At 45.2% G+C, this 13,828-nt stretch overlaps 1 protein-coding gene across 2 annotated transcripts in view; it reads right to left on the bottom strand.

Moving 5' to 3' along the window:
• Nucleotides 1-647: 647 nt before the first annotated feature.
• hlcs (holocarboxylase synthetase (biotin-(proprionyl-CoA-carboxylase (ATP-hydrolysing)) ligase)) overlaps nt 648-13,828 on the bottom strand; it is a 28,952-nt gene continuing 15,771 nt past the window's right edge. For both annotated transcript variants that reach the window (XM_061250557.1, XM_061250556.1), the window contains exons 7-11: nt 4,930-4,997; nt 4,257-4,417; nt 3,319-3,433; nt 2,700-2,913; nt 648-2,404 (exon numbers count right to left, since the gene is read on the bottom strand). In XM_061250557.1, coding sequence (XP_061106541.1) covers nt 2,233-2,404; nt 2,700-2,913; nt 3,319-3,433; nt 4,257-4,417; nt 4,930-4,997 — 730 coding nt within the window. In that variant the 3' untranslated portion in view covers nt 648-2,232. The remainder of the gene's footprint in view (nt 2,405-2,699; nt 2,914-3,318; nt 3,434-4,256; nt 4,418-4,929; nt 4,998-13,828) is intronic.

Below are 13,828 nucleotides of genomic sequence, written 5' to 3'. Positions count from 1 at the left end.
CGCGGCCCTTCCACATTCACAGGCCGCTGCCTCACCCCACACCCGTCTGGAGCCCACCTGCAACCGGGGCGTCTCCAGCACCTCATTACCTGCCACCGGAAGAAGGGGGCGGTCCGCTTCCTCCCAGGTCCCCACGGGTGAGCGGTTGTGCCCCGCCGACAACATGTTTCCCATTAGCAATCCTCCCACAGGCACCGCCCCCTACAGCCGGCAGAGAAGAGTAGACCAATGGGAGGAAGGGAGAGAGGACTCCTCTTCTGTGGTGCAAAACCAAATCCTGCCCCTATTCTTAAAAGACCGGTTTTCATAGGTACACATATAGAGCCAATGAGAACCAGCACTATGATATTAAGCCTATTCTATTCAAGTGAGATTAAAGTTACCTGGCACAGCCGGAGGATTTGGAATCGGTCTTTTGGACAGCAATGTTGGTTACATAAGTAGCACGGTGGTTTGTGTTTTAATCAATTAGCAGTGTGTCCGTTTTGTGCGCTGCCAGAAATGGACGTGAGGCGCCAGAGCAGACATGCCGCTGTCAGACCACCAGCACTGGAGTTTAGAAATGGCTTCAATTTTATTATTCCCCTGCTTATAAATCTGGAGACATCTTCATATTGTGGCTTGAAAAACACTATAAATGCAAGAAATGAGACTGCACAGGGTCTTTAATAGTGGAGGCTCCATACTTACTGCAAGACTGCCTTGCGAACTACCTCACTAAAACAAACTAAACTAAAGCTAAAACACTAATCGGCCTGTTGTTAATGTTACACTTCACAGCTACACAAGCTCAGGCCCTAAGGGAATCCTAAATCTTTTTCCTATTATGATTACAAATCCATCCTGCTCTCTTTGAACTTGTATTCAATGCAACTGAGCATTTCAAAAACTGACAAAAATGGGTAAAGTTCCTGCATAATCCAGTTATTAATAAGCATGAAAACAAATGATCATAGAGTACATTTCTCTGTAGTGTTATTCATCAGTAGTCAAGTGGTGTTCAACAGCAATTTCACTTAACTAAATAAACAAATCACTTCAAAATACAAAATAACATGAGGTTGTCTGATAAATGTTTCATAAGAACAACCAACTGCAGCAGCTAAAAACAACATAATTACTGAAAGACCAGGTATATAGTAAGTTCAGCATGCACATTGATAAGTGTGCAAATATTAGGCACAATTTAACAGACGCTGAAATCTTAATATCTCATCAATAGTCCAACATACAGCTCTCTTGGGGGGGGGGGGGGGGGAGAGAGAAAAAAAAAAAAAAAAGCAAAGCTGTTTGTAATTCAAAATTGATTTGGATCATATAAGTGAAACATCGCATACAATAGTTTACAGGCCATTGGTTATTTATAGGCATGAAACTACAAATGTTAAACAAAAATCAATTTGCACTTTCCTGCCTCCTGAATTGGAGTCAGCTTTTTTGGAAGTCTATTACAATGTGTTTGCATCAAAACTGACACATTCGCATTAAACCGGGTGACCTCACATGTCAATAACATTTGAGTACTGTTAAACACTGTTTACCAGACCGAAATATGTTTGAAATGTTCAATCACCATCACATACCAAATGTACAAGTCCTACTGGTTCTGTGTTACAACGAAATGCCCTGGTGGGTTGCCAGACAAAAGCAACATCACTGTGCTATGAAGTGAATATCAATAAACTGACGGATGTCTAGCATTTAAGCAGATGGAAATCAGCCCCATGTATAGGAGTCTTTAATACACTGCTGGTACAAGGAAGGAAGACTTACAGAGTTACAGTTCTTAACTAATCACTCAACTGACACACAGATCTCATTATGAATTTTAAGTGCTTACACTAAATTTGTCTAATTAATAATTTGCTTTACATCAAACAAAAATATACTCAACTCAAATCCAGAGTAAGGATTTGCCCCCAAAAAAACGATATAAAGATGAAGAAATTTACCCTGTGTTAGTAACTACACAATACACAAGTCCCCTCCATTGTAATTTCTATAAAAATAAATACTCAGTTCCTTTAATATAACTATTATCCTATATCTTTATTCAAAATCATGTATTCCTTGCCCTTTGGTTCCCCCAGGTTCCAATCTTGAATTTTTACACAGAAAAGAAAATAATTAAACTTCAACAGTTTCTGCCTTCAACAAAAAAGTCTTCTTGGTCAATAATGCCTTGCCGTGTAAACCGACGCATTTGAGGCTGGTCGGGTGGTTCCACACGGTCTAGCTGTGCTTGCTCACGACCAGGTTCCTCAGCATGTCGAAGGAGTTTCCATCCGGCTGCACCGAGACCACGCCCTGCTCCTGGGACCGCACCTGCAGGAAGCCGTTGTCGTCCAGTCCCACCACGGCTGCTTTCGGCCCATCCTCACTCCAGAGACGCACCTGCGTGCCGCTGACACACCGGACAAAACACCGCAGGTCAGAGGTCACCAAGCACCAAGCCACACGACAGCCACCATTCAATCAACAGTCATCCTTATCTCTAGCAAACCAATAAAAACCAGTGTTGTTGGCTTCTGAAACACAGTTTGGTGAGCTCATTTTGGGCTTGACAAAGTATTAGTGAAGTAGTTATGCAAATACAAAATGAAGGACAAAGCCCCGTCATACACAATCGCTCACGCACAAAGGCAGCGTGGGCCTTGAAACAGGCAGGAGTGATGTATATTAGTGAAGAGTTGAGTTACCCATGCACCCATCTCTTGTAGTAGAGGGGCAGGACGGCTTGAGGGCCCTGCTCCTGGAAGTCGCAGATGAGCTTCTCCAGGACGGTGACGGTGCGAGCGATCAGCTGGTCCGTGCCCAGAGGCTCCAGGGCCGTCCCGCGCTCCCGGTTGTGCTGCACCACCAGGTCGTTGATGCAGATGGTGGGGTTGCTGTTACTCACGTTGAATCCACAGCCTGAGAGAAACGCAGCTACAATCAGTATCTTCATTCATAAGAATCCGCACTCTACATTTTCCTATTAGGATGCTAAATATTACCATTTCTTCAGCATACTGTATTAACTACATGCTGCTGCAAAATGGCTGCCGTGCATCTTTCCCTCTCATCACTAAGTGTGAGAAAAGCATGACATAAAGGCAACCATCAATCTATGAGTAAAAATGATTTTAAAAATGTCTTTCTCTCATTTATTTTTTCTCTTCCCGAGTAATGTTCTGTCACAAATGCAACTTCAGACAGAAATTAACGGGGCACATCTGGGTACTTTTACACCAAAGGGCACCCAACCACACTGACTGCACTAGAACCCAACCCCCATACCACTAAAACCAATGACCATGGACAGAATGGAGGTCTTACCAATAAGCAAATGAAATGTCGGTCCCATAAGCGTGGAGTTCACCAAAACTCCGCCTAATTTCATGAGGTCACAGTAGTAAATGTCATTAGGCCACTTCAGTCTCAAATCAATGTCCTGTAAAAAAAAAAAAACGGATAAACAAATTAAATATAATAAACCTAGTATAACAAAATTTGCATTTAAAAACAATCATAGTATTAGAACATCTTTTAGAACGGGTATTTGGAAGTACATTAAAACCATCATAGTACCATGAGCAACAATCATAGTACCATAGTACCATTCTCATTAAAACAATCATAGTACCTGGGTAACTATGTATCTGTTGTATCTGTTACAACTGGTATGTCAAGGTAAAACTAACTGTGAGAACATACCATTACTGCATGGTCTCATCTGCCACAAATCTACCGTAGGTTAATCTATTTAGTCCAAGAATACATTTCCCATATCCCTGAAGGGCACAGCTTCTCTGTAAATGCCACAAATCAATCTCATCAGTGTAATATCCTGAAATACTGACTCTTCCTTGAGTGTGTGCTAACAGACAGTGTCCTGGCTGAACACTGACACATGTTGCCATCCCATCAGTCCACCCCAGCACCCTGTCATTGGGCAGTAACAGCAACTAATGACAAACTACCCAGTGTTGGGCGTACAGTGGGACTAAGGCTGACGTGAGGAGATTAACGGGGGGCTACTCCAGCGTTGGGCGTACAGTGGGACTAAGGCTGACGTGAGGAGATTAACGGGGGGCTACCCCAGTGTTGGGCGTACAGTGGGACTAAGGCTGACATGAGGAGATTAACGGGGGGCTACCCCAGTGTTGGGCGTACAGTGGGACTAAGGCTGACGTGAGGAGATTAATGGGGGGCTACCCCAGTGTTGGGCGTACAGTGGGACTAAGGCTGATGTGAGGAGATTAACGGGGGGCTACCTCGTATCCGGGCAGGGTCCGCACTGCCTCCACCACGGCCAGTGCAGCCAGGTGCTGCAGGAAGGGGATTCTCTGGCCCAGCCGGGAGCTGACGGGCACCTGCACGTGCAGGCTGAACATGGCACACCCCAGCGGGCTGAGCCAGGCGTTGCCCCCGCGACCTGCCACACAGCCAATCACAGAGCCTCATTACCCCAGTCGGGTCCGCCGAGCTTTCACCACAGTATTGTATATACTGAATGTAAAAATGAGCACGGTACCGCTGGTATATTTTTCAAACATATCACATTTGAATTAGCATGAAAACGTAACATTAGTGAAAGTGAGCCAGTGCAGCTCTCAGTGAGATTAAGCTTAATGGAATGTTGTATTCTGTATTGTAAAAGATGCTTTGAGCAGCACTGAGTGCATCAGAGTGGAGAGGTTTATTTAGGTACAATAACACAAAAGTGTCATTAACGGCCAACTTACTGTCACTGCGCAAACAATGTGAAGCTCATCGGAACAGCAGTGGAAAAAAAACTCATGACTGGACCCGTCTCTCTGAAAATGGCTCCCACTCGGACAGAATCTACCTCCTGAGGTCTTCACAGCCCAAAGGGTGAATGTTAAACAAACTGAGAGAGGTGGGAAAAACAGTGCCGATTGGTGGCTGTGACGGAAAAGCACTGACCTTTGCCCTGAGTCTGCCGGGCCGCAACAGCGATTAACCCTACTTCCTGTGGCAGCTGGAGCATCAACCTGCATATTGGGGAGGGGGAGAAAGAAGCCAGAATAGCAATCACCTTCAAAAGTAACCGTCACTCCACTCAAATAGCAAATTATACTCAATTGTTGGGAAAAAAAAACAAAAAAACAACAACATTAATGATGAATCACTCAATGATTCCTGAGCCAATAACTTACACCTATACTATGAATACTGACACAGAACATCAACCTTCTCCGCTAAGCAGGCCTGTTGATGTGTGAGAGTTGAAGTCCCATCAGTAATTAGCTCCTCACAGAGAAACCATTTCCCCAGGTAGAGGTTTGTCGAGCAGCGGAAAGCGCTAATGCGGTTTCGAAATCCCAGGGAAGGCCACTGGAGTAGTCCCTGCCCCCCGGACTGTAATTGAACCCACGACCTTCCCCCACAGGGTTCACATCCCAGTGCAGCCGTCAAATAAAATTCCAGCTTAAGAAAACAAGTGTCCACTTGACCTCTCGCTTCACCACATGTATGTTACCTCCAGGCCGAGGAAATCCCCAAGATCGAGCTGACACCGGGATGCCAATCACGATTCCAACACGAAGAAGAAACACCCTGAACCAAACGGACATCCCCTCCAGCCAGCTCCAGAGAACACTGGCTACCTTTTCACTTTTCTCAGAGTTTAAACTGAACTACCCATTGAGAAGATGAGGCACTACCTCCACAATAATATTTTGAATATTTGGTAGCAACTTGCCTTGTCACTGACTGAGAAGGCCTATAGACACTTTGGTTCTTTGCTGTCAAACGACAGAAATCCCAGTTTAAAATGAAGTGGAATCATACAGCAAAAAAGATACAAAAGCACTGCGGTCAGCTACACAACCATAACGTCAATCTAAACCCAACAGAAAGCTGACAGAGATGACATGGCTCAAGGCACATGGGAAGAAACAAAAAATTCAGTCGCCTGGGGCACCGTCAGGAAGCTTTCATACTTCCCAACCGATGGCATCTTTAAACATCTACACAGAGCGTGTGCCCAGGATCGTTTTCATCTCGTTACTGCCCAGGGTTCCTCCAAAATCACACTGCCATATTCTCCTGCAGACATAAATGGAGTGTACTGTTCAGCTTAATGAAGAAATGCAATGCGCTACTTCAAGTGATTGACCAATCATTTGCAAACACCTACAATATGCGTACCTGAGATATTTCCAGGTTAATGTTTGTTTAAATTAAGGCTGCAGGCTATTTCGCTCAGCATAAACCTTTGGGCACTCTAAATTCATCAAATACAAAGTTAAACATTAACTGCAGCTTAAATTTTAACCCAAGAACTTTCTCCAAAAAAACCCCCCACTCAATTCAAACAAGCCCTCCAACTCTCAAGACCATCTTTGTTTGTTTTGTTTTGAGAGGGATAAATCAGCTTTTGACATAAATTCCCCTGAATTTTACCAATGTAAAAATATTATTGTTGAAAACCGATCAGAACCATATGCAATAGAAAGTACAAATAAAAAAACAATAATAAGATGACAGAAGCAAAAGCGAAGGATCATACAAGCACTCATTGTTCTCACTGTAGTGCACTGCTTTTATTTAATTCTTTTAATTATAAGGAATATCTGGTCATTCTTTTAAAGTCTCAGGGCATCATTTTAAAGTTTGCACCCATCCAAACCTTGTCTGAAAACAGCGAGGGGCAGGACTTGGGGCTCTGCTGTAAATGTCCACAATGTTTCTGAATATTGCGGCCATGGAGGCTGAATGCCAACAGGTGCCACAGGAGCCCAGCACAGCTCACAAGAAGTGCGGCCTTCTCTCAACTGCAGGCTGGCAGGGCTATCTCAGCGATCTCCCCAAAAAGCAAAACAAAATGACTGAGCCATGAAGGGGGAAATTAAGAGATACACAATCTTGAAAACACCTCAACTAAAATAAATGTGGATATTTCTTCGACGGGTCTCATGTCGACAGTGCGGGATATGCTTGAGTTTGAACAGGGATAACCATTCTGCTAAGGGGGTGGGAGCGCTTTACACAGGGAAGTGAGTTCAGTATAATTACTTTCTCCAGCTCAGCACCGAGCACATATGACAGCCTCAAGAAAGGTCCCTCAGCCAAACAGAGCGTATTCCCTTTTCCCCCCTCTTTTTCTCAACGGTCGGATGAGATACACTGACGGTAATCTGAGGAGCAATCTGTCAGTTACAGAGGAAATGAATTTACCCAACAGATTAGGCGAGAAGACCTCCATTTAGTTGGAAGTTAACAAAGATTCTAAAAGCTGGCAAAGCTCAAAGAAACAGGGGAATGCACGCTTTTATAATGCAAAGGAACTGTGTCAGGGAGGCAGATTAAACAGTTCATGATTAATCCTTCAAATTCGCCGGCCACAAAAAACGCTTCCAAAAGCCTGTTTTGTGACCCGGCTTATTGAGACAGCTGGGTTGTCCTCTGACGAAACTTCAATTTTAAAAGTGTGATGGCGGGAAAGGACTTACTTTTCTTCATTACAATGAGGGGTTCGCCGAGATATATATATCGTTAAAATGAAACGGACACGCTTAAATACAATAAAGCCAGTTTCAATTTCCTGACGGGTTCGTTTATTTTACATTTTTGAAAACTTTTACTTTTTACAAAGAAGCACAATAAAAGTTTTCAACCATTTGGAATCATTTTACAACAAAGGAATTTGCTGGTAATAATTCTCAGGCCAAACATGACATGGAATGTGTCAGGGAGAGAACTGAAAAGGGACAGAAGTGGGATAGTAAAATGGATGCACGCTGATTTGCAGATGAGGAATTTCGATTTTCAAAAAACAGTAATTATGTGGGGAAAAAATGGCCCAGTGGCCAAGCTGCTGCCACCACCTACTAAATGAGGAAAAAGCTACAAAAACCTAAAACCTGGGCGGTTACTACGTCAAAAACATCCAAGAACTCAAAACCTCAACTCATTTCTGGCAACGGCCTCAAATCAAAACACTCTCCCTTTCTCTCACGCTCGCTTGCAGAACCTGAATAAATTAAAATGAGATCGGTTTAATCTGGCTTCCAAAAAAAAGCATTGAAGATAAAGCATACCAATGCCGAGTAAATAATACAGACATTATATTTTATTGTTAATGAACCATGAAACCATGAGTGCTGCTCAATTTATCCACTTTTACAAAGTACACAAATAAGAGTGGGAAAATAATGTACGTAACCATGCGCTGCACAAAGCTCTTAAAACTCCTTGCAATTAAACACACACACCCAGACAGACAGACACACACACACACACACACACTCACACACTCACACACTCACACACTCACACACACACACACACACACACACACACACACACACTCACACTCACACTCACACTCACACTCACACTCACACACGCTCACACACGCTCACGCACACACACGCACACACACGCAGCACACGCACACACACGCTCAGACACACACACGCTCAGACACACATACGCTCACACACACACACACACACACACACACGGGCTGCAGTAACAATGGGCACAGTGAGGGTGGCAGGCGTGCCGCAGGCCGGTTCCTGTGGCGGTCTGCAGGCGGGCTGTGGAGCCCGCAGGAACATGACCTCCTCGGCGCAGAGGCAGGTTAAGCAGACCGATTGAGCGCAGTGCCTAATTGAGAGCTTTCACTGTTTGGCAGGACCACCGGAGAACCCTGTGCACTTGTTCGTGCCGGTGGCAGCTCCGCTGCGAATCAAGGCCTGACGAGCGCAGACAGGGGGCCCAGCTGGCTCTCTGGAGTCCTCCAACCAAATAAATCAACTTTTAATAAGAACATCAGCGCCTAACAAGGCAAGGAAGGCCAGTCATGACCTCTTAGTCAAGCCGCTAGTGTACTTGTGCAGCGACTAAATTGGGCACACCTAAGGGAGCGTATGATACAGGGGTGTGTGTGTGTGTGTGTGTGTGTGTGTGTGTGTGTGTGTGTGAGTGTGTGTGTGTCTGAGAGATAGATGAGACAGTGACTGAGGAGAGTGCCTGCATTTTGTATGCGAGATGTTAGAGGTTTTACACAAAGAATAAAAATATCTAGAAAACAATTTAGCAATTGAGCAAAATGTAGAGTTTTAGATCTATTATGCATTATGTGAAATACAAAAAAATTCACATACTACTGATGAATTGCAAAAAATGTTTGGAAAAATGCTTTGGATGTGCATTCAAAAACTCATCGGGAAAAGCTTAATGGCATCAATGTGAAGACTTCTACAATTCTACAATACTGATCTGGGAATATGGTTAGCGACTGAGCTGATGAAGATGTTGGCAATGAATCATCACTAGATAATTACAGTCCATACCAAATCAACACAAGGCAATCCTGCCTACAGCTAGCCAATGTTAGTTTGCTTATGTTAGCTAGCCAAGTTAGCCAAGATAATTAAATTCCTGCTCATTCCTCCTTAGACGTCAATGGCGTGATGTTGACAAAGCAATCTATTGCTAAATCCGTGAAGATGAAACAGGGTGAATTGTGTTTTAAGTGAATTAGTCTACTCAATTACTCAATAGTCTACTCAGCTTTTATTGTTAAACATTATAAATAGTTTTTATTTTATTTTTTTTACTGTTAAAGTTTTACTGTTAAAGCATTTTTAAATGGGTTAACAGTAGTGTGTGCCAATGTGGCTTCTTCCATGTATAAGACCTACCAGCAGGTCAATGCATCCTCATAAAAATAGATAAATAATAAAACTATGAGAATGTCCTCAATATGATCTGTGTCTACAATCAGGTTTAGATTTCTGTATCACATAATTAAATATTTCTAAAGCCTAAAAGAAACTCAGTTTATCAAAAGCATATCTACTAGCAGTTAAACACATTTGGAAAGATGTGTTTTTAGCTATGTAACGGATGCTAAAAGGTTGCATATGAAACACCAGTGTTTCCTCTTGGACCATTGGACCCCCGCGCTGAGGGGGGGGGCCCCTGCAGTCCTGAGGGGGGGACCCCTGCAGCCCTGAGGGGGGGACCCCTGCAGCCCTGCTCCTCTCCCGGTTCATGCCCACGCTTCCACACATCCTGGAGCGACAGATTCATCCCCCTCCCCTCTGAACTGCATACTCTACATCCATCTGGACTTTCCAGATTACCTGCTAGCTTAATACCTGAACCATCTTAACCTACAGGCCAGCGGAGGACGGGCATCCCCCCATAGCCGGGTTCCTCTGGAGATGTCTTCCCAATCGAGGAGTTTTTTCTGGCCACTGTTTGAGGGTTCACCTCATATGCTATTTTGGGGGCTGATATTTCACATTTTTACTTCCCTTCTGTTTACTATGTAAAGTGTCTTTGTGGCAGTCTACTGTGAAAAGCACTATACAAATAAAATTGAATTGAATTGAATTGAGTGTTTCTGGACAGGGCGAGACAGAAATGTCACCTCTGGGTGCAGTAATCTGTGGGGGGAGCCAGGGGCAGACTGAAGAAAAGGGATTGTCCGGGGGCCCACAAAGAGCCTTTCTGGGTTATTTTTTTACCCCAAAAAATATCTCTTTTGCAGCCTCATTCTGCCTCCTGTGTCCCCGCTGAAATCAATCCTGGGCAGATTAGCATGCAAAGCAGCGTCAAATTAATTTCTGAAACGCAAATATGAGATCAGCCCGGGATCATACAAAACATCTCAATCCTAAACACAGTAATGCTCTTATACGCTCAATGAGAGACTGTCAATAAAAGAGGGGGGGGGGGGGGGGGAGCTCAAGTGAAGAGCAATCTATAATAAGCTAGCTCAGCCCGCGCAGTGCAAAGCTGGATGCTAATGCATTCCTCTAGAAGTTAATCTCATTTTGAAAGCACATCCACCAAGAAGCACTGAGGTCGGCTGTGGCCGAGAAACCAAAACTCCATTAAAAAAATTCTCAATAACGGCCACAAAAGAAATAGAGGAGAGAAGAAAAAAAGGCACACAATTAGCAATTAGATCCCAACAATGGCCATTTTCACTGCAAGTGCAACTTATCAAACACAGCCATTCCACCCACCCACCAACCGACCCACCCCCCTCCCCGGGCAGGGAGCGGGAGGCTTCAGTTAGCAGGGAGAAAAAGTGGTGTGTTAATCCCTTCAGTGCTCACAGGGGAGTGTTGAGCAGCTCAGATCCCATACCCCCACCTCAAAATGAACCGTCATATAACTCTGGAAGGAAACTGGACCCAAAAAATTCATAAATTAAAGAACTTTGTAGAGGGAGGATTGTTAAGTTCATGTATGCTGTCCAATCCCTTCTCTAGGGATGTCGGTAGGAGGCTAAAAACATACATGTGAAGGAGTGGTGTGAAGTGTAGCAGAGGTTATGGAAGCAGAAAACTGTTTGTCTGGCTGTCATTGGACACTTTAGCAAAGTGCTAAACATGAAAAGCTTCAATACGTATCCTGAAGTACGAATGGTTATTGGTTACATGGATAACCTGCCAAAAGTATTGTGGTGTAAGTCAGTATAGATAACAATGATCATTCAGCAGGTGAAACACAGAGATGCTAATAAACAGAAAAACGGTGTAGCCCCCCATAACTGGGGATCGAACCTCCGTCCACACAGGGGGTCTCACGCACGGCTGGAGAGCAGACCGCAGGACTGAGGAACAGCAAAAAGCCAGATGCTCGGTAACACGCCCGATCGGCAGCCGGGCAGACCTGGGAGCAGCGCGGCTCTCCCGCCAACATGGAGGAATGAGCAGCCAACCTGGGAGCAGCGCGGCTCTCCCGCCAACATGGAGGAATGAGCAGCCAACCTGGGAGCAGCGCGGCTCTCCCGCCAACGCAGAGGAATGAGCAGCCAACCTGGGAGCAGCGCGGCTCTCCCACCAACGCAGAGGAATGAGCAGCCAACCTGGGAGCAGCGCGGCTCTCCCGCCAACACGGTGGAATAAGCAGCCAACCTGGGAGCAGCGCGGCTCTCCCGCCAACGCGGTGGAATGAGCAGCCAACCTGGGAGCAGCGCGGCTCTCCCGCCAACACGGTGGAATGAGCAGCCAACCTGGGAGCAGCGCGGCTCTCCCGCCAACACGGTGGAATGAGCAGCCAACCTGGGAGCAGCACGGCTCTCCCGCCAATGCGGTGGAATGAGCAGCCAACCTGGGAGCAGCGGGGGCCCGGACGGTCAGCCCCATCGATCGCTCCATCGGCGTCAACGGGGCGCAAGGAGCATTCGCGCCCCGGTAATTACAACAAGCACACAACAAAGACATACAAAGTAGCATGTCTGGAGATGAAAGAGGGTGGCCACATCGTCCCAACAGAGAACCGAAGCTTTTAAGTCAAGACACCCCCTTTGTTTGCCTCTGGTGAGCCAGCCAGCTCTCAAAAGCTTTTGTTGGAGACCAGCTGAACCACCCCCTAAGGGTCACTTACCCAGGGCCTTGGGTCAGGGATTGGGATAAATGATCACCACCCAAGTCATCCATGTGACAAGTGGGAGAGAAGTGGTAACAGACACGCCCAGACTGGGAAATTCTCTCAGTTCTGGATTAGTCCACCGGTCACCTTGTTTGGGACGTCCACAGGGTTGGCTGACAAAAAGAGGATTTGTGTCCAAAGGAACCCCAGTCTCTAGCTTGACTGCCACTTTACCCACACACACACACACACACACACACACACACACGCTCACACAAACCACACACAAACGCACACACAAACCACACACACACGCACACAAACCACACATACCCACAAACCACGCACACGCACACACAAACCACACACACACACACACATTATAAGAGCAAACTTCATTTACAGCTGAATTTCCATTTGATAAGGCTAAAATCACCTGGAGCCCAGCACTGCAGCCTTCATTTAGCACATTTAGCACACTCATTTTATTTGACAAATTGCAATTTCAGCAGTCAGCACCTCTCAAGCGCAATCACCCGGCAATATAAAAGACAGACATATCCGAAATTAAGAGCTTTTAGAGATTGTTCTTCACATCAATGCTCATTTTAAAAACTGGATTTGTGGTTATTAGCATAAGCATATTTGTATTGACTGGCCAGGGGCAAAAAATAAATAAATAAATAAAAAAGACATCATAATCAATAAAAGTAAAAAAGTAATCTGTAAATGTGATTAATTGAGCTAATCCTGTTTCCTGAAGAGCACAGCCAAATTATCCTTTTCAAATAGCACTCCTCGCACTGATCAATACGAGTGGTTCCCCTGTAACCCCACACTACGGGGGCGTAATTCCCATTTTCCGCAGTGCTGCGGAACCTGAGGTCGGGCTGCTTTCAGAAACACAAGGCGGACGTCTCTTAGGGGCAGGGCAGACCTGGCAGAGGTGTGTGCCTCCTGGCACAGCGATACCCCCACCTATGCCTCAGTTGCGTGGTTTTGACTTCTCAGCAGTTCCACAGATAGCGCCCGTAGACTCATTTAACCCACCTAATTTTTTGCCCATTCTTAGGCGCCAATGTGTTATCGCTTGCAAAATGAACAAAGGGAGCCTTTCTGCAACTTCTATACCTGGGACTCGTGTTAATATTTTACATTAATCTGTTTCCCCCCACCCAACCTGCCACCTTGCCACCACTAGTTTCCTATCAGCCTGGGTATAGTTTGTAACTATGCGCTCACAGGAGATGTAAAGTTTTACTTTACCCTGCCACGCCAGATGTTGGGAGAATATGAAATGAGACTGCAGGCATCTGCTTACAATTTGACGTAATTGCAGGTAGAGCATGCAAGGTCAATTGGCCCAATTTTATTTTGTGTACAAACCTGCTGCAGTTATTGCCATGCTTTTCTTTTTACAGGGTTGGTATTTTTCACAGGAAACAGGACCTAATTCCATAGTGTGTCAGTTTTGATTGTG

Source organism: Conger conger, chromosome 7 (genome assembly GCF_963514075.1).
Source record: "Conger conger chromosome 7, fConCon1.1, whole genome shotgun sequence".
In the NCBI taxonomy this organism is placed as follows: Eukaryota; Metazoa; Chordata; class Actinopteri; order Anguilliformes; family Congridae; genus Conger; species Conger conger.
Note: the sequence above shows the minus strand (reverse complement) of the source record. Positions and strands in the feature narration are given on the sequence as shown.